We start from the raw sequence: 19,919 nt of genomic DNA, 5'->3' as shown, positions 1-19,919 counted from the left end.
CCTGTGCCTTTGGAAAAATTTTTGTTAGAGAGACGTAATTTTGGAAGAACTGCAATCCTAAAAATAGCTGTGACTTCCTTACACGTCTCCTCTCGCTTCCCTTGCCCAGGGAGTGTTGGCCACCCTTTTCCATTTTTAGTAGTTGTGAAGGTCCTGTGTTTTCTCAGAGTGCATCCACATTTTTTTCCCTTGTTTCTGTTAGAAGGAGCAAGCAGAAGTGTGGACCTGGGGCATTTGCCTCCTTGGTGATGGGCAGTCCAGTTAAATGGACAAAATGCTTCTTATTATCCCTGTGCATCGTGTTTCTTTTTTTTTTTTTAAATTTTATTTCCTTCAGTTGACATTATTTCCCCACTCTGGCTTCAGAAGACTGGTGTTTTCTTCCACTGATGATTGCTTTTGACAGAGGCTTATATAAACAGAGCCTACAGGGATAAAAGAACATTTTTGGTAGGATGGCTCATCTCTGCATCACGACTGCATCATCTTATTTCTGCCTCAGTTTTCCTCCTCAGCAGCCATTGCTTTGCCTTGAGCACCCTTACTCATACACCAGTGTACAGGTTGTATCAAGCCGGGAGCTTCAATTTGACTTTCTTGGGCTAGAGTTGCAGCAGGAGCCTTCCAGTGCCATACGTGAGTTGGGGGAGCAGGAGGATGTGTATGGCTTTGCAGAGGGTGTTCAGTCCCTGTGGATGATGCTGTGGAGTGTCTCTTCACATTAGAAAGTTGTGGTTTGATGTTAATCTTTATTCTTTTTATTGCTTCACTGTAGCTACCATTAGAAATGGCAGAAGAACATAAACCTGAAAAAAACATAATGTGTGTATCCAATCCAGATAAAATACATCAGGAATGTTTATTCATAAAGATGGGACTTGAAACCTTATTTTCTGTTAAATATCCTTTTTTATTTCTTTCACTTGTACAAATACTTTCTTTTAATTCCACAAATATTGAAAGATGAGGTTTACATTTAAATTTGCAAACGTAGTAACAGTAAACAGGATGAGTTATAGTTCTGGTATAGCACATTACTTGGTTGCTTCAGCAAAAGCCTGAATTAACTTTACTGATTTTATTTCTGTAGTTTATAAAAGGAAAAAAAAAGAAAAAGTAGTTTATATTTTGAAGATGGTGTACTGGGGGTGGTGCAGTTAAATCCTGGCACCCCGGACACTCAAAATGCAGTGGTTTTGCCTTCCTGCAAGTAGTGCAAGTAGAATACTTGCTTTGAGGGAAGCGTATTCTAGAATTAAAGGTAACACGATTTGCTTGCGTTCAGATGGCTGTGTTGTTTTTTTTTTTTGTGTGTACATAGATAAATCAGGAAAGAAATTGAAGGCTTGATAGATTTACGTTTACCTTTACTGTTATCCCTCATGTCCTGTCACAGCTTGTTAGCCTAGTTGTCCATGATTTAAATTCTTTGAATTGTTTGTAAATTAGAAAAATGATAACTTCAGGTTGCTATGTAGTCTGAACGTTTTCTACACATGCAGTGTTTGACACTTTATCTTTAAACTTCTCTATAAATTACCGGTTTTAAATGTTGTGTAAATCACTTAACATTTAACAGCATTTATTTTGAATCCATTGCCACGCAAGTGTTGTAGCACACAATTGGTATTTGTTTAAATTTATATATGTATGTAAGGGACCTTTAAACTAAAACCTGTTTCATTGACAGCAGTTTTTGCTGGAAAACACTTGTAATTGATAGTTTGTTGTCCATTGACCTGGGGAAGATTAAGTAGATTTATCTGCTTAATGGATAAGCAAAATTAGACCAGATTGTTTTCAGGCTGGTCTGTGCAGCTTAGTCTGCAGCAAACATCTGAGGGCAATTACTCTCAAACTGTTTCTCCTTTGTAACTGTGATGCAGGGTGAGTGACCAACATTGCTACCAGCTTTCCCCACTCAAGGCTCTTCCTTGTTTTGTATATACAGGCAGGTCCTGTGTGTAAAAACTCTTAAATCTGGGTTGTTTTTTCAGTTCTTTCTGAGCTGTGCTGTGCTTTGGCTCATATCTGCGCATAAAATAGCAGTCAGTGGTTCTGCATCACTTATACTTGACTGTTTATGAAGAACTTTTAGTACTATATGGCTCCAATTTTCTAGTCACCATTTTATTATCCTAATTTTTGTTTCCTTTCCCTTCCCAGCCTGCAGTGACCTTAGCATCAGCAGCACCCTATTTAAAAGACAAAGCACCACTTTCATTCTTAATGTCACTCTTTTCAGAAGAATTACAGCAGGAATTAGTGTGGGTGGAAGTTACACACAGTGCTCTTAAAGTGTAACTAAGAAGCTGTGGCCAAAATTAGTATCTATCATCTACCTTTTTTATCTTGTGTTTCATAAACAGGAACCATGGTATCTGAGCTATTTTGATGCAGGTAAGGAGTCTATGGAAGAAATTATGTTAGTAACACGTAAAGCCAGTATAAAAACACTTATTCCAGCATTACCCATTTCATTAAGAGGAAGTGAAATCTGCTTTACCTGTTTAAGCTCTTCAATGTAACCAGTTCATGTGGTGGTAACAGTGGTAGAAATGCAGCTACAAGACTCTATGTAGTCTGGCAGTTCTTTTTCCATTTAAAGTCGGGTTTTTGTTCCTCTGTGTTTGTTCTTTGCAATCCCTTTATGCATACATGGTCATGTTACACTGGCCTTTGGGTAGGTTGACATATGGGCTGAACTTGTAAAGGTCGGAACTTCACTGAATCCCTGGTTTCTGCAGTTGGCAAAATAAATTTTGGATTTCCTGTTGTAGTATTTTAGATTAGTATTTTGCCCTCCAGAATGAATAAGGCTATAGAAAACGGTTGAAATGCTGTCATGAAGTGTATGTCCATTCAGGTATACTTTCTCAGTCCATTTTTGTGTATGTATGAGTTGTAGTCTGAGGAGCATTTTATTAAGAATCAAAGAAGGATTGTTTCTGCAAACAGCTCCCATTTTTAAAGTGTTAACATACTAAATAAGTTTCATAATTCATTCCTACATGCAGGTAATATGTATTGTCATCATCCCTGCTTCTGATAAATTCAAATGAAATAATCATTCACTTTAATATTCTCAATTTATATTTAAAAGAAATTTCTTTGGAGCAAAAAGGTTGTTTAGTCTGAAAAATGACTATAGGTAAGTAGGAGGTATTTTTTAAGGAGCATGCCTAAAAAAGCAAGTCAGGGTAGCAGGAAAATGTATTTAGTACCGACGTTATGCTTGGCACTGCATAGGGCATGAAAATAGATCATACTACAAATAGCTCATCATCTGTTTTAATGAAATTACACAGATTTATGGAAGGAGGGACATTTCTTGGAAAGCAGGATTTTTAAACTGTCTTTTTTTCAGGATTAATCTGGTTTCAGGACTAGCTGGTTGTAAATAGAGTAATAATTTTTATTCCCCTTGTCTTCCTTGTACCTTACGTGCTAACGCACTTGGAAATGCAGGAACAATTCCATCAATGCACTGGCGTGGGTGGCTCGTGGAAGAAACATAGTATTATTCCTAATCATTTTCAGTGGAGATGCAGGGTCACTTTATACAACTGTGGCTGAAGCAGTGTCACCAGTCCTAGTGTCCTGGCAGGTCCTGTGCTGTTTGTGTTTCTGTGGAGTTAGCAAAGGAGAAGGGCCTCCTGCTGTAGCTAGTTCAAGTGGATTGTCTTCACGTGGGCTCTCGTCTGTGTGCAGGCTCTGCTGTCTAGCTCTAGTTCATGGTCCGTGGCCACCCCTCCCTTTCCTGAGCACCAGCTGAAAAACGCACTGTAATCCAGTAAACTCCCCCTCGTGGAAAAAAATGGGTGTGGAGGGGTGGGGGAAGGAGCTGTTTTGTCGTGCAGGAGAACAAAATGTCAGTTGTTTGATTTCAGCAGACTTGTGGAGAAGTAAACGAAGGCTGAATCTGTGAATGGTGTGAGCCAGAGTCTGTAGCAGTCACCGTAGTGGTTGCTTGGGCTCTGTGCACGCTCAGAAAGGGGGTGCTCCATGTGTGTACATCTTCCTCCTGTTTTCAAAGGCATTTCAACAGCAGATGACTTCTTTTTTAAAATCCTTCTCTGGATTCCTTGGGAAGGAGGAAATTACACAGCCAAAGATTGGGGGAATGCATTGCACCCGGCAGTACTAGCATAAGAATTCTGATGCAGTCCCAAAACCCCACCTGAAATGGGTCTTTCTGTTGCAGTATTTGTTTTGTTTCTGTTGTGCTGGTTGTGCAGCTCTTTCATCTCTGCTTTTATCTGGTTAATACTGATGTGTATGCCAGCAAGCAGAAGAAGGAGCATTGTGGAATAAATTCAGGTTTGTTCGACTTTATTGAATCTAAACTGAAAAAGCTGTGGACTAGTTAGTTGTTTCAGTGCCTCTGTCTGAGGGATAAATTTTAGGTTGGTCATCTACTGTTACATATTGTTCCTATTACAAAAGTTTTGGTGTAATACTTAACTTGGACTGAAACTGCCCAACTAAGTGAGAGAAAGAATTCTCATTTGGTGCCGGAGTAAAGACATAAGTACATTAGCAATGTTTGCAATATTGCAGAATCAGATTGTTCTTAAAACTTTATTATTCTTCCTCATTATAGGGGTCAAACTCCTGCTGAATCAGACTTTCAAGTGCTTGAAATTGCTCGGAAACTGGAGATGTATGGCATCAGATTTCACCTTGCATCTGACCGTGAGGGCACCAAAATTAATCTAGCTGTCTCACACATGGGTGTGCTGGTATTCCAGGTAACGTGGGGAGGGCAGGCTGGGTACATGTGTCAGCCTTTCCGTTAGCACCTCTTGGGAGTTAGTCTCTCATTATAACTTCAGGTGTCTCTAATTATTTTTAAATGTAGCATATTTTTATGGTTAAGGGAGTGACAGTTAAGCCACCCAGATACTGTTTGGTGCAATTTGTCCTTGTTGGTGCAGAGAGAGCAGTACCAAACCCAACAGTGACAGCAAAGTAGAAGGGGTTTTGTTGCCTGTTTGAAAGTTATGTATGTGTTCAATGAAAATCATCAGTTTGTTTGGTACAGCCCTGGAACTCAAGTCTGTAATTCTGGAATTTTGGTTCGGTTTCCCTTGTTTTAATGTTACAGTGTGGTTTTGCTGGGATAGTGTTGCTCTTAGTGTACAGAACTGCTGTTTCATTGAAGTGATCGCACCACTTAGAATTACTGGTTTTGTTGTATTAAGTAAGGAATTCAGTAATCAGAGTTCTATTTATGAATGCGATCATACTATTTTCTTCCCCCAGAGCACACAAGACAGCTTACCTACTAGCTATTTCCTTTTGGACACTTATTCTGCATTTATTTTGTGTCTCTTCTCTTGTTACTCTGGGTCAGCTTCTCTTTGAAGATGCATCAGCCACTGCAGTTCCTCTCAGTCCTTCTCAGTGGCCTCTCAGCCCCCCAGGTTTTCCATCATTTCAGCTCTTTTGGGTCTTTCTCTTGAGCTCCCATTTTTCCTCTCCCTTTCGTTATAGAAGATAACAGAATTGCTGTGGTAGTGAGTGCTGACAGGGTCCTTCCCTGAGGCTTTGGGAGTCAGTGGTACAGAGAAGGGATGTCTGATGTAGGGCAGCAGGGTGAAGGCAGAGTCTGGTTTTATCCTGGTTTTAGCCAAATAAGCAGGCTTGTGAGCAAGGATTCCTTGCACATTTGGCAAGTACTCCTCTGTACACTGTACTGCTGAATTATGAAAATCAGCTTGGAGGAGGGTGTCTAGAGTCCTGTCCAGAGCAGAAGGAAAGCAAGTGAAATAAAATGAAACAATCTTCCTTGTACCATAAAATGTCCTGAATATTGATGGGGTTGAAGTGCTCCTTTTCCATCTGGTTTTCTAGGTTTTCATTTGGTTTTCTGAGTGTCTGCACAGAGATCACAGACATCACACACTTGTAGCTGTCTTTGTACTGGAAGATAAAATTGCTTAAGGGAATATTGTCACCAGAAATAAAAATCCAGTAGAATAGACTGGGGAGGGTGGTGTCTGTCTGCGTGCACATGTCTGTATACCTGCAGAACAGACGTTTTGTTTGTTGCTCTTAGAAACTTTTGCCAAATTTTAATTGTTACCATTTTAATTCAGGGGAATACGAAAATCAACACCTTCAACTGGTCAAAGGTCCGTAAGCTAAGCTTCAAGAGGAAAAGGTTCCTTGTTAAACTCCACCCAGAGGTCTGTGTAAGTTTTACTATAATAGTAGGCTGATCAGTGTTGAAAAAAAATACGTACACTTAATTTTATTATGGAAGATTCTAGAGTTTGTAATTCTATGAAACAACTTCAGTGGGGCAGCCTTGGCTTCAGTTTTCAAGTAAAAATCTTCCTTTCTCACCCATGTCTCTCTTCTTAGATATTTTTTTGTTTATCAGCCTAAGCTTATCCTTGACATAGGCATAAACGTGTAAATGTAAGACAGAAAAAGAAATTAAAACCAAGTATTTGGTGCATCCTGTCTCAGTACTTTTACTCTGAAAAAAGTTGAGCATTTTTATTTGTACCTATTTGTTCTTTTCCATTTCTCCTCCATTGCCATTCTGAGTGCTACTTAACTTCTGTGGTTTGTTCCCAGGGCCCATATCAAGATACACTGGAGTTTCTTTTGGGAAGTAGGGATGAGTGTAAAAACTTCTGGAAAATCTGTGTTGAATATCACACGTTCTTTAGGCTCTTTGATCAGCCAAAGCCAAAGGCTAAAGCAGTGTTATTCACCAGAGGGTCATCATTCAGATACAGGTAGGGAGAAACGTAACAGATTCATTAAAGCTTGAATTCCTTATATCTTAGAAAATGAGATCAAAAAGAAAAATTATTCTAAAGTCATTCCATCTGTCATTCTGATCCACTGTGTTTCATAATGTTTGTACTTTTGTTGGATTCACAGCGGACGAACACAGAAGCAACTAGTGGATTATATTAAGGACAGTGGGATGAAGAAAACCCCATATGAAAGGTACGTACAAATACTTTTTTTTAAGGTGAAATGTATTTGACACTTGCATGGCGCCCTTATTTCCTAAATTTCAGTGTTTTTAAATGATGTGTGGAGGCATGTTCATTGGTTGAGTTCTCACAATTACTGAGGTCTACCTCAGATTTAAGGTAGCTGAAATAAATTGAAAAAAAAAATTATACTGTTGTGATGATTTATGAAGCTTAGGAAAATTTCAGCATCACATTTTAATGTCCATGGACAATGTGTGAGTTAGCATCTTAAATTCAGTATGTTTTGAAGATTCACTGACATCAGTGAGGACTTGTCTGTATGTCATTGTAGCTGTGCAAGTAGCCAGTGGTAGAGCGCATAACTGATCTTGGGAGCTGCAAGCCTGAAACTGTCCCCTTAAATACTAATGGATTTCTAAACATATAACTAAATAAGTTAAGAATGTGCACTTTAATTATAAAATTGCCATTTACTTACTTGATGATTAAACCATCCAGTCTACATATGGGAAATTCCTTATAGTTTTCAATCTGAAAGATTATAGGAACTTCATGGGAACTTATACAATTTTGTTTATCTACTATTAATATATACTTTTAATGTCTTAGACTTCGGCTGAGCTCCTTTTTAATATGAAAGATTGATTTTTTTTCTTGTAAATTATTGACATAGAATTAATCTAACCATGAGCGTCATGTAGGATGCCATATAGCATTTTGTATGCCATAAATTACATGGTTAACTGAATTGTAACTTGTTTGTAAAGTTGTTGGAGATTAACTCATTCTGTTCTTGAAGCCATTCATTTGTAGATGTTTATACTGATGACAAAGGAAGAAGTTAAACTAAGAGTACTATTTAGTCTAGTCTTCTGCCCCAAGTTGCTTTTGAGTTCTCCTTCAGTGGTATGAATGATCTAGATCTTGCTTTATTCCATTTTTTGTATGTTTTTTACTCTTGCTTTGTTTAATTTACAACTCTTGAGGCTGGTTCAAGATTTAAAAAAATATGATAAAATACAGCTTGAGATGTTTCTGTTGGCTACTAGAATGGAAGTAGTTGGGAAGGGAGAAAGCTGGTTCATGTCTTGGATACTCAGAATTCTCTCTGTTTGCAGGAGGCACAGCAAAGTCAGAGCGTCCACTCGTGCTTCAAACACAGAAGTGCCAAAGCAGGTCAGTTCTGCAGCATTCTATATTGCAGTCACGGAAGTTGGCAAACAGCTTTCTGAGATAACGGTGAAGGAGAGGTGATCTGAGTCAATTGTTTGTCTGGAATTACTTTCACTGTTTGATCTTTGTCCCTGATGCACATCTTCTTTTTGTGAGCAGTATCAGTTTTGATAGTTGTTGCCAGTGGAGTGTAAAGAGAGTAATATTTTCCTTTTCGGAGTTCAACTTAACTGAAAAGAAAATGTCTCATACTTTCTAAGTACTATCTGCCTGCTTTCTGTGGAAGTCTCAAGTTCATTGCATAGATGCCTTCCACAGTCAGTTCCTAGAAACAAATGATGCATGTTGAATGCAGTTGCTTTACATGCAAGAGGTTAAGGAAGCATCACAGGGTTATGCTGTCACTGTTTTATGCTTGTGTATGCCTTTTCAGCAGAGGCTATAAAATGCATGGATTTAATCTTCCATCCAGTTACCAGAATTCAGGAAAAAAAGATCTTGCCTCTTACTGGGGCTGCTGGGTCTGTTTCTGTATGCAGTGTAAATGAGCTCTTTTGAAACATGTATTCCTTCTTTATCAGGAACTGGTTGCTACATTTGGTGTTATGTATTGTAAAAATATTTTTCTGTTGTGTTTCTAATTTTCTTCTTAGAGTGTTCCATTCATTGAGGGCTTGAGAAGCCCAGGGTCTCCTGCCTCAGCAGCTGCCCCCTTCCACTCAGTTCACTCATCAGCCACTCCTACTCCTGTCCTGCCCATCTTTGCAGAAACTAGCCCTTCCTCTTCGAACCCCCGAGAGCCATACACAAGGATTCCAGAGAAGAACACTGCAGCACCAGCAGAAGAAGTTGGGAGGAAACTGATGCAGCAGCCGGGATCTCCCATGCTCCAAGGTGTTGGGTTTGGTAGTGTTGCAGGAAACTGCAACTCTGCTTGTCCCGTTGTTGAGAATGGTTGCCGTTTAGATTTAGATGTAGAGAGGAGTAGTAAGGAGAGCAGGGTTGCTGTTTGTAAAAATGACAATGATGAGGATGACTTTACCACAGGTGTTTTCATTGCTGAACAAGAGCATCAGCATGGCAGTCGGGGTGCCCCTCTTTTCACGTTGACAAATTCACAGTTACAGGTGTCAGAGGAATTTATTGATGATGACCCAGCAGAAATTTCCTTTTTTGCTGGTGGCTCTGAGGCATTTTCATATGTGTACAGTGGTTTAGAGTTAAAAGGCTCTGATTTCTCTAAGCATGTGTCAGAGTTGCCTGGCTTAACTACAGGTGCCCTTCAGCAAAATACAGTCTCTCCTCAGTCAAGCCCTGACAGATACTCAACTGAAGCTGTAGATATGAATATGGAAGATGAGTTTGAATTTGAAGAAGGGAGCGATTTCAATGGCAATGAGAGGCCATCGGATACCTCGGAGCTGTTCAAGGTGAAGGCTCAAGCAAGCAGAATGCAAAGCCTCCTGAGCCCGTCCGAAACAAGTTCACTTGTCAACAACCGCTCCGAGAGCAGCTCCCTCAATAACTTGGCGCTGAACGGCGCATCCTCCATTCATGCATACAGCTCTGCGAACCATTCGGAGGCCAGCTCCATGGTGAACTTCCCTGCCTACTCGGTGCGCTCCGAGTCCAGCTCAGCCTTTCAGTTCACAGATATTATTGACCAGCTGGAGCAGCTGAGCTGTCCACCTACCACCACGGAAGACTCCAGCAGCACAGACACGGATTCCTGGGACTCGGAAGCTGCTGCGCCACTGGACGTAAACCTTTTCTTTAGTAACCCTTTTGCACAAGCCACCAGTGAAAACTTTGCTTTTGACTTTCAGAACAATTTAAAAAATCTCACGCAAGAAGACTGGGCAGAGAAGGCACATGTCAATTGATGCTTGATTTTTGTGATGGATGCCTTTATGCTGTTCAGGCTTAGAACTGAAAAGGGTGTGGTATCAGTCACTTTAAGCATGGAAACTCTAATCCAGTGACTGGATTTTGAATCGCATAACATAGTTGATTTTTAGTTATATTTTTTCGTGTACCTCTTCAGTTTCCCTCAAAGCATCCTAGCTTTACTGCTGTCTTAAAAGCCTCATGCTGCATCCAGAATGTGTTACCACAGGCTACAATGTTCATAAAATACTGCCTTTATGAAAACCCAATGATTCCAGAAAAGTGTCATCACTGGCACATGTAGCCATCACAGACTGCAATATATTGAAGGACTTCTTTGACTACAAATGTACGTGTAAGAGTCTGGAATAATGCGCTGTTCCTCCAACATCTGAATACAACAGTAACTTTTGCACATGTTTGTTAACACGTCTCATAAGTCAGCTCTTTTCCTACTCTGTGGTGAGAGTCCTTGTTTGGGGGCTTTTTTATTTGTTTGCTTGTTTCCACAATCAAAAACCAAAAAAGGACAATCTTCAAATCAACTATGAAGGAAAGTTTTTAACTATCAACCTATGCAACGTGTCTGTGGTATACTTCGAAGAATAAATAACCTACGTGGTAGTTTAGAAGAGCAAATGTGTATGCAATCAAATGAAAATAGCCAAAACATCTTGTGAAGACAATCAGTGTATTTTCTGACTTCAAAGTGCCTTCAGCAGTCTAGCAACAAACAAGTACCCTTCTGCTTTGCAGCAGTTTGGAGATATATGCATAGACTATAAAAGCACTTAATCCCCATTGCATTTTGTCTCACCTTTTTCTTTATTTAATCACTCTGCATAAAATGCGTACAGATTAATTCATGAAAGTGTCCTTTATCATAGAATAATTAGGGTTGGAAAGGACCCTAAGATCATCTAGTTCCAACCCCCCTGCCATGGGCAGGGACTGTGGAATACAGATGGTGGTGGCAAACCCAGTGATAGCTTTAACTTTCTCTTTAAAATTTGGGCTACAATCAGAAACATACCATGATCTTTCTGAGCAATTGAGGTGTGAGGAGGAGCCAATACTGTGGAAAACAGAGCTTTACTGCTTTCATGATTTTTTTTTTTTTAAGTCAGGTGATTTGATGTGAGACTACATCTGTAAGTTTGAGAGTGTAATTGAAAAGACAGTTACTGAATCGGTCGCATCTAATTTAGCAACGTTTATTGGGGTGAAGCACTAGAAGTTGTGAAATGCCCTTCCTGCCTGCCAACCTGATGGATTGGAGGGGTGAAATTCTGAGCTGCAGCTTATAATAGCAATTTTTTACAGTGCTTTGCTTTTGTATGAGCAAGAACGTGAAATATAGACCACCTGTCTGAAACCTTTTGATGGAAGGCTTCATTTCCTTCAACACTTTGTTTTTGGGGTTCCCTGTTTCCCAGTTTTCAGTCTTTTGCAGAGAGAGTGCTGTACTAGTACAGTGGATGCCTCCAAAATCAGCAGTTTATAGTTACAAGCATAACTCTATGCTCCATATTATTCATATCTGCTTTCTTAAATGTGGACTTGATATAGTGTTAAAAGACCTCAGTTCTTTACTCAAACATTGAAAAAATCCTGTTCTTTCTCAAAATTCCGATAACTGCAAGAGAATTCCTCTCAGTGAATGGTAGAACATGAGGAGGTAAAACCTCCTTTAGTCACCCATTTCTTCCATTTTAGCTTTTACCAAGGTATGATTATTCTTCATAGCGTTTACTTTTACACTGTGGTTGCTGTGTTTGAGTGATTCCACTGTTGTTCCACAGGGAAACCTGTCGCCTTTGTCAGTGGCACAGAAAATCAAAGCACATTTAGCACAAAGTGTTAGTTTGGACCTACAGGAATGTACAGCACTTTGAATGCTCTTTTTTGTTTAAGTGCTATACTTTATTTTCGTAAATTTTTTTTCTTCTGTTGAATGTGTGTTCTGGCTCTTCATGTGGCTTTGTTCATACCTGTGGAGGTGATGTTGTGGATGTGTATGTGGCATTTCTAAATAGGCACTTGGAGGAGGTCTTCAGTTGTGCCCAAAGCTGGTACCTTTAAGTATGTTTTAGGTGGTTTGTCTGATTTCCTTCCCACAACTACATTGTGTAACTTAAAAAGAAAAAAACAGAAAAAAGAAATCTGTCTGCAGACTCTTTTAGAGGTGGTAGAGCCAGGGACAAATATGTGGATAAAGATTTAGAGAAAGGCCATTAATGTATTGAGAAAAAGAAGCAGGATTCAGTTATTTGTCTGTAATCATGTCTGCCTTCATTTCATGTTCTGTGTTCTCAGTCACAAGCATCCTCTCTAATGTGTTGGAATTGTTTAGTATGGGAATAAATCCAGCTGAATTGTCTAGGTTTTCAAAAGATCTTAGGAAGCTGCCTGTATTTTCAGAAACCATGCTTGGCAATCCTGAGAGAAAAGGTTTGCCAATATGCTCTCTTGCACCACAGTTAGTTTGAAAAGGCATATGTAGTGTTTTCTTCTTGTATTTTGCAACCATGCAGATCTTTTATTGGCAATTTTAAATCTCAGGGATTTTTTTAAAGAAATACAAGGTAATAAGAGTCTTAATGCCCCTTTTGTTTTCTAAAGGAATGGGTGTGAGTAGGATCTTGATATTAGAGCAAGATGTGTGGATCCACAGGTGAGGATGTACGTGTACAGAGCTGCTCAGATGAAGGTTTTGGTTATGGCGTCACCAGGAACACTGATCCTTCACATCATCTAACTCCTCTGTATACCTGGATTTAAGGTGCTTGAGCAGAGGCGGTGCTGGTCAGCACCTACAAGCTGATACCTTTGTGGGGAGTGCGCACCATGGTGTACTTCAGGCTGTGTGAGAGTTCAGTGAGCTGCCTGTTAGTCATATCTTTGCTGTGTAGTTGTCGTGGTTTCTTTCTGGGCTTTTCTGATTTTTCAAAGCTATGTGGTTTCTGAGGATTTAGTTGCATGTTTAGCTCTGTTGTTTTATTCGTGGTTTCCCAGACAGGCACAGAAGGGGAAAAAACATAGTTTATAAACAGAGTTTTTAATTATAGTAAGAAAGCTGTGAGGAAAGGTTCTTTATCTTTTCCTCAAAAGTGGTAAGTTCAGATTCGCTTTCCAATAGAGATGGAGAAAAAACCAGCCTGCCTTTAAGGGAATGAGATGGCTTGGTGCTTCACAGTGAACTTGAGTACCAACTGGGAGTTATTTTAGTGCAGCAGAGGCATGCCAGGCATCCTCTTATTCCCCAGCTGCTTCCTGAGGTGGCAGAGAAGGTGAGAGAAGGAAAGGCTTTCTGTTTTCTGCCCATATCATTTGTCTCTGGGTAGTCTAAGGGAATTGGTGGACTCTGGGGCAGTGTGGTTATTGTCCCAAGTACCAACATGCTGATAAGCTTTCAGTGTTACTCCTTGTGGTTTGTTTTGGTTTCTTTTTATGGTGTAAATACTAGTAAAACTTAGTTCCTGGTACTGATTTCTGTGGTAGGAGTAGATGAAAACCTAGGTGCAAACCTTCGCTTGTCCATGGCAAGTGAGTGGTCATCCTCTCCTCTCCCCAACACTCACTTCTGCAGGTACGTTCTTTCATGTTTGCTTTCTTTCCCCATCTGTGGGAGGCTCGGGGGGGGACAACATATATAGGTACCTATATTTCTAGTCAAGGTACAGGTTTTAGTGCTGGGGTTCTCCAGTACAGATAGCCACTGGGGTTGCCAGGCTTGTTCTCCTGCTCTAGACTCTGCGTCCACCAGCTCTTGCAGTGGTGGATCATTGAAGGGAGCGTGCTGGAGCTACTGCTATTTGCCATCCTTCTACTTCTCTGTTTTCCTACTTTAGCAAATATGTGTAGCCATAGAAAGCATGGCAATATTAGTAGATTTTCAAAATGAGTTAGGGTTTAGCTCTCTTGCAGTCCTCCCCTTGGCTTGTTGCAGTGCAACTGAAAGACACTGAGAATTGTGTCTTGAGTGGGTAATGTAATCTGCACCTGTGTAAATCTGCACCTCGTTTCTGCATCTGTGTAAAATACACACTATATATGTGTATACTTACAACCATTCTATGCTTAACACATTTATTAAATGTAAAGCATTACATCAGAGCATTTTTGATCTTCATTTATTCAGTTAGTGGAATTCTTAATTTGCACAAGACACGGGTCGTAGAATATTCTCTGAACCATCTACCACCCGGTTAACCTTGGGTAAACTTTACTAGCTTGTGTTACCTATGGCACGTAGACTTTGTGATTTTAAAGTACTCATTCATTATTAAAGTAATACATGCTGTATATTTTCCAAGACTTACCATATTCCATATCTTAGGATGGAATATGGCAATGTATTGATCCGCTCTCAACTTTCATGTTAATTTCCAGTGAATTTTAGAGTTGCTGGGTAATACCAAGTATTGATCTCTTTTTTTTCTTGTGTATGTTTGTATTGTGGTCATAAGTGATTTTGTTCAGGGTTTTTTTGGGTTTGGTTTGTTTTGTTGGTGCCTTGGTTTTGGTTTGGTGTTGGGTTTCTTTGTGGGTTTTTTGTTTCGGTGGTGGTAGTTTTTGTTTAGTTGCAAGTCTTGATAAAGGTAAGATTTTGTGGAGACTCTAATAAAAGTCATTCTAACTTTATGCTTTTTGGTGCAAACCTGTCGGTAAGTCATTCCCATTATTGTCATTTTGCAAAAAGTTCTAAGCCATAATTGTCCAGTATTAATAGAATGAATGGGTATACAGTACAATTTTCGTTGTAGTCCTCTAGCTGTCACTACCTGTAGTTTTTAGTAGATCTTACATTGCACTTATCACAAATGCTGTGTGTATATGTATGGGTATACATATACATTCTCTGTATGAATATGGGGAGACTTCATGTTCCAAAGCTACCATAACATCCACTTACTGGTAATCTGCTCTTGAGCTTTCCTAGGATTAGTCCACCAGTTGAGCTGTAGCTTTGCAGGTTTCAAATTTGGAGCATGTTTAGTTGGGCCCGAACTGTGGGAAGGTGTTTCTCAGTTTTCGAAGGTCACAATACCGTGCCATTGCTCGATGGCCACCAAGAGCACGGCTTGTGACAGTCCTGCAGGTCAGTAAGAATCCAAACGCCCATTTATCACCATGTACGTACAGGTGCCTTGGTTAGAGCAACTCCCAGTTAAATAGGTGCTACTCTTTTCAGGAAAGGGTTACGTTAAGAAAACAGAGGGCTGGAATTTTTAAATTGATCTCTTGAACTTTGTCTCTTTATACCATAAATGTTTTAATGAATTACTTGTTGGGATTTTTACTCTCTTTGTGTCTGCTCAGATTGCCGGTTATGAACCTACAGATTTGTACTAATTCACAATTTGAATTGTTTATGCAATAAAATAAGGACGACTTTGATATAAATGACAACATGGGCTTTTTAGCTTTATTTTTCATTACCCTTGTGTTTGATATAGAATAAATATTTGTTCTTCTAGCCAAGGCATCTTAGAGTTTTATTACCAGTTTTCTCCAGACAGTTTTCCTCCGGTACCCCTTTGTTGAAAGCAGAGCACAGCTGGGGCAAATATTGGTGTGTGGTTGTCAAATTACTGGTTTGTGCATACCTTTTGCTTGGGTTACAAATGGGACTAGAAGTTCAGAATTCATTATCACAATTATGTCTATTATGGAGACATATCTTAAGCTGGGTATGTCCCCCAGACTCTCTCCTGTACATTTGGTTTTACTGAAGCATAGGGCATGGAGGCTAGTGTGTGTTATCTAGAATGAAAGTTCTCCTTCAGGAGTCTGTGAACAATGTATGGGTAAATCCTCTTTTTCTGAATCATGTAAAGTTTGCTTAAAAAAAGTCAGCAGTACTTGCCTGTGTTAACAGAGCAGGTTTCTGGACTGTTTGGAATTTAGAATTTTTATTATGCTTCTAAATTATTCTCCACGTTCTGTTTCCTGAGTTGTAAAGCAATGAAAACACCAACTCCTAAAAACTTTGCTTTTCAGCAAGGAGGAATTATTGGTTAGAATTGTCTCTGACTTCCTTTTGGACATAAGGACATTTTAGAACATAGCAAGTTAAATCAAATTCAAACCCTGTAATAGAGTGATAAACTTCAATAGGTTTGGTTGCAAAATTAAATTAATTTTGTATAGAGTCAAGGAAAATCTGTAGCTAACATAAATAAGTGATTTATCACAGAATCCCAGACTGGTTTGTGTTGGAAGGGACCTTAAAGCTCATCCAGTTCCAACCCCCTGCCGCAGGCAGGGACACCTTCCACTAGACCAGGTTGCTCCAAGCCCCGTCCAACCTGGCCTTGAACAGTGCCAGGGACGGTGCAGCCACAGCTTCTCTGAGCAGCCTGTGCCAGGGCCTCACCAACCTCATAGTGGAGAATTAGTTTAGGTTGAAACCCTGACCATTCATTTCAGTGATGCTGCACACAAAGTTTGTGCAGTCGTAATCTGAGCCCAAGCAGATCAAAGTTGTCAGTGCAGCATTGAGAGATTTCTGCTGTATTGGGTCTGTCTGAGATAGAGTTCATTTTCCCCATTGCAGTCAGACTGCATACTCACTGTGTCAGTATAAAAGTTTACAGTCTGCAGTTTATAACAACAGATACACTTCCTTTCTTGCCTGCATGGGGAGGGGAAGGTGGCAAAAGAAGGGTGGTCATTTTAGGTCCTGACACAATTATAAAACTGGACTCTCCTACAGCATCACATGGAGGTATATCTTCATGGGTACATACAGTTTCACTGGGGCACATGTCAGGTGCTATAGACATGCTTTAACATATAATGTGATCATTTTAGGATAACATAAAAAGGAGATCTTTGAATTTAAAGTCTTTTAGATTTTTTTTAGGCTCTTAGATTGTTTTTGATTGTTTAAGATTCTCTAACTCCCAGCTATCCCTCATTATTTTCAAGAGAAGATTTGCAGTGGAAAAATGTATTGGTTGTGATATTTTGAAATAAGGAAGACCAGGGATTTTCCACGATTTCAGTTGTAGTTGACTCTGATTCCGTGACATCAGCTTGCAGAATGCTTGCACTGTAGAAATAATTGGTCTGTGTGTGTGCAATGGGTTCAGCAGGGCATTGGGCAGCGAGGAACTCTGGGCAGGCTCCCATTGTCTCAAGATCAGCCACTGCTTTGGCATAAAAAGAATGTCATCTATTTGAAGCAGTAGTAGTAGTAATAATAAAGTTACATCTTTAAAGGGAATCAACCAGAGGCTCACCTTTCTGATAAGGAACAAAATTTGAACTTCACATAGCTTTTAGGACATCTAGTAACACTCTGTTATTGGGATACTGTTTTTGTTTTCTGTCTTTGAATTGTTTTAAGCGTTCAAGCATAATGCTTACAGAACCAGTACTTGCATTTGATTTTTGTCAAGGTTTGCACTCCAGTCTGAATTTCTGTGTAGAGATGGACTTTAGATTGGAGAATGCAGTATGTTGAAACCTGGAAACATCCCTCTCAAGAATAGTCCATTTTAATATACTGGAGGATGCTGGTGCCTGCGGGGCAGGGGAGAACTTGATGCACCAGGATTTGATGTCAGAGGAAATAATTCCTGCATTTTCATCTTTGCATGAATTCTACATTGACAGAAAGAGGCTACAATTGCTCTGATTGTTACATGGATTCTTCCTTTGCTGTCCTTCCTCAGGAGACTAGAGGATCACTGTACATCTAAACTGCTTGACTGGGAGCTCCCCCCTTGCTGCTCTAGTGGAGAAATACTGTTGGATTATGAGAATGAAAATTTCAGTACATGCTTGTAACATCATCTGCCAAGATACACCATCAGATTGATTTTATATCAAACACGTAAATGTTAGCAGGAAGCTAACCCAACTGCTCCTGACATTTTATAGTCCTTTCTAGAAAAGCCAGCTTTCAGAAGTCACATGGACCTTGGAAAGGTTCTTTGCAGAATTTGCTATTTTAAGTTGACAGCTTTAAGTTGCAGCTCCTTCCTGAATTCGTTATTGCTTTTGTCTTAGGGAAATACACATCAGGGTACAGGGTCTCCTCCTCTAACTCTTGGTGTGCAGGGAGGGGCACTCTTGTCCCTGAAGAAGTAATAGGCATTTGCATCTGTAGGTTTGCCCCCTCTCAGGTGGTGAGGAGAAGCCCTGTGCTTTGGCATCTTGGGTACTGGTTGTTGTTTCAGGCTTCTTGAGGAGCTTCATGTGCCTGTCATTTTCATAAATCACTCTTGCTTTGGGCAACAGGGTTCTTGCTGTCAGATACAAATGAGCAAGTGTTTGAAATGAGTTTAGTGGCCAACTTCTTCTGTTGGAGGTGATAAAAACTAGAATAACTTGATTGAAATAGCCAGGCAGGGGAGTTTGGAGCAAATTATATCCCTTTTGTTCCCCTGGTATCCGAACATTCTGTTTGTCCAGAAGCAATTCAAGTTACAAATTCTGGAACATGTCGCAACATCGTGTTAAACTCCAAGAATTTAAAGAAGCTCCTCACTTGCCATTTTACTTGGTTTTAAGCTGTTGTTTCAGCATCCCTGGCATGTAAAAGCAAACTTCCAATACACTCCTGTCCCCACAGATGTGAAACAAATGCCAGACATTGTTGCTTTCCAGTAGTAATATTAAAAGCAGTGGGAACAAAGAAAAGGCTCAGGCAGACACAAAAATCTGGTCCAGAATGACTGTGCTCGGCCAGTATGTTAATAGTTAACTCCTCCGCCTCGATGATCTGAATCTCTTCCAGGTGACTGAGTGCAGCACTGTTTAGCTTCCTGCATTTGTCAATGTGAAAACACGCACTCGGGCTCCCTCGCCATTGTCAAGCTGCCGGCGCCTTGCGGTGGTTTCGCTTCCTGAGCCAGAGAGCAGCAGCAGCAGCAGCAGCTCCTGCCAGGAAGGAATCAAACAGCTCCTAACTCCTTCTCCTCCGGCACGCATGCCCTGTCAATGTGTCAGGAGATACTGGAGAGCTATAGGGGCCGATTATTAATTGTTTTTCATTTAAAGCCTTTTGGAATGATTTGTAGCTGGTCTGGGAAATGATAGGTTGGCAAGTTTTGCGTCGCTGTTCATTTTTCCTGGGTTTCATTCAGGCAGGTGATTTAGCGCTTGCTCCTGCTTGTAGCACACAACGAAATCATGCTGGGGAGGGCTGTGAGCATGGCTGAGTATTTGAGCGGGGTAGTGAAAGCTGTAGGTACTGAAGTGCTTGATTCAGTGGCCTGATCTGACAAAGCTTGTCTATTTATCGTAGGGAAGATCAGGGAAAAAAACCCACATAGATAGGTGATGTTAGGTAGGAATTCTGAGGGCATTGTGGGAGTACCTGGAGTGTCTGTGACCTTCATTTGGTCACAGAAAGCAGCAGGTATTCCTGAAAAGTTATTTTCACAATGAACACCCAAGGGAAGTCTGCAGAAGAGAGGAGAGCAGCTACTGTTCCGAGGGTTAAATTCACTGTAACAGTACCTTAGGTATTGGAAATCTCTAAAGGGTCCACAAATGAAATAATAATAAAAAGTCTTGACAATTAATAAAAGCAAAGCAGGACAGGTTACTCCTGCTTCAGACAGGTTGTGCCATGCAAGAGGATTGTGTCCATCCAATTAATACTCAGTGCTGCAAAATTGTTTTCCTTTTGAGATCAGTAGATTATTCTGGTCAAATACTTAAAACAGCCAGGAATGAAATCTCTTGCACGTTCCCCTTTTGTATAGCTATCGATTTGCCTCTCCCATTTGTATGATTTTGGAGATTTCTGAATGTATTTCTAATAATGAGCTTTTACCTGCTGGAATGGAGAAGCAGCAGAATGATTTGTCACAGCTTTTTGCTGGAGGAAAAAGTAATTCTGATTTTTAAAAAGAAAAATTAAAAGCCGTGTTCTTGTTA

General features: G+C 40.1%; 1 protein-coding gene across 7 annotated transcripts in view; it reads left to right on the top strand.

The window, feature by feature from the left end:
- Positions 1 to 19,919, top strand: part of FARP2 (FERM, ARH/RhoGEF and pleckstrin domain protein 2) — a 73,575-nt gene that overhangs the window by 35,020 nt on the left and 18,636 nt on the right. For 6 of the 7 annotated variants that reach the window (XR_009743097.1, XR_009743096.1, XR_009743098.1 and 3 more), the window contains exons 8-13: positions 4,604 to 4,751; positions 6,102 to 6,197; positions 6,589 to 6,752; positions 6,901 to 6,969; positions 8,081 to 8,138; positions 8,789 to 9,029. Coding sequence is in view for 4 of the 7 variants with exons in the window: in XM_061451720.1 (XP_061307704.1) it covers positions 4,604 to 4,751; positions 6,102 to 6,197; positions 6,589 to 6,752; positions 6,901 to 6,969; positions 8,081 to 8,138; positions 8,789 to 9,029 (776 nt within the window). In the remaining 3 variants the exon portion in view is untranslated. The remainder of the gene's footprint in view (positions 1 to 4,603; positions 4,752 to 6,101; positions 6,198 to 6,588; positions 6,753 to 6,900; positions 6,970 to 8,080; positions 8,139 to 8,788; positions 9,030 to 19,919) is intronic. The other variant, XM_061451718.1, reaches the window with a different exon arrangement.

This window comes from Pezoporus flaviventris, unplaced genomic scaffold, assembly GCF_033815535.1.
Source record: "Pezoporus flaviventris isolate CSIRO_AGI_PZ_B2104156 unplaced genomic scaffold, CSIRO_AGI_Pfla_v1 ptg000013l, whole genome shotgun sequence".
Classification (NCBI taxonomy): Eukaryota; Metazoa; Chordata; class Aves; order Psittaciformes; family Psittacidae; genus Pezoporus; species Pezoporus flaviventris.
The sequence above is the reverse complement of the archived record's forward strand: the minus strand, read 5'-3'. Positions and strand labels throughout refer to the sequence as shown.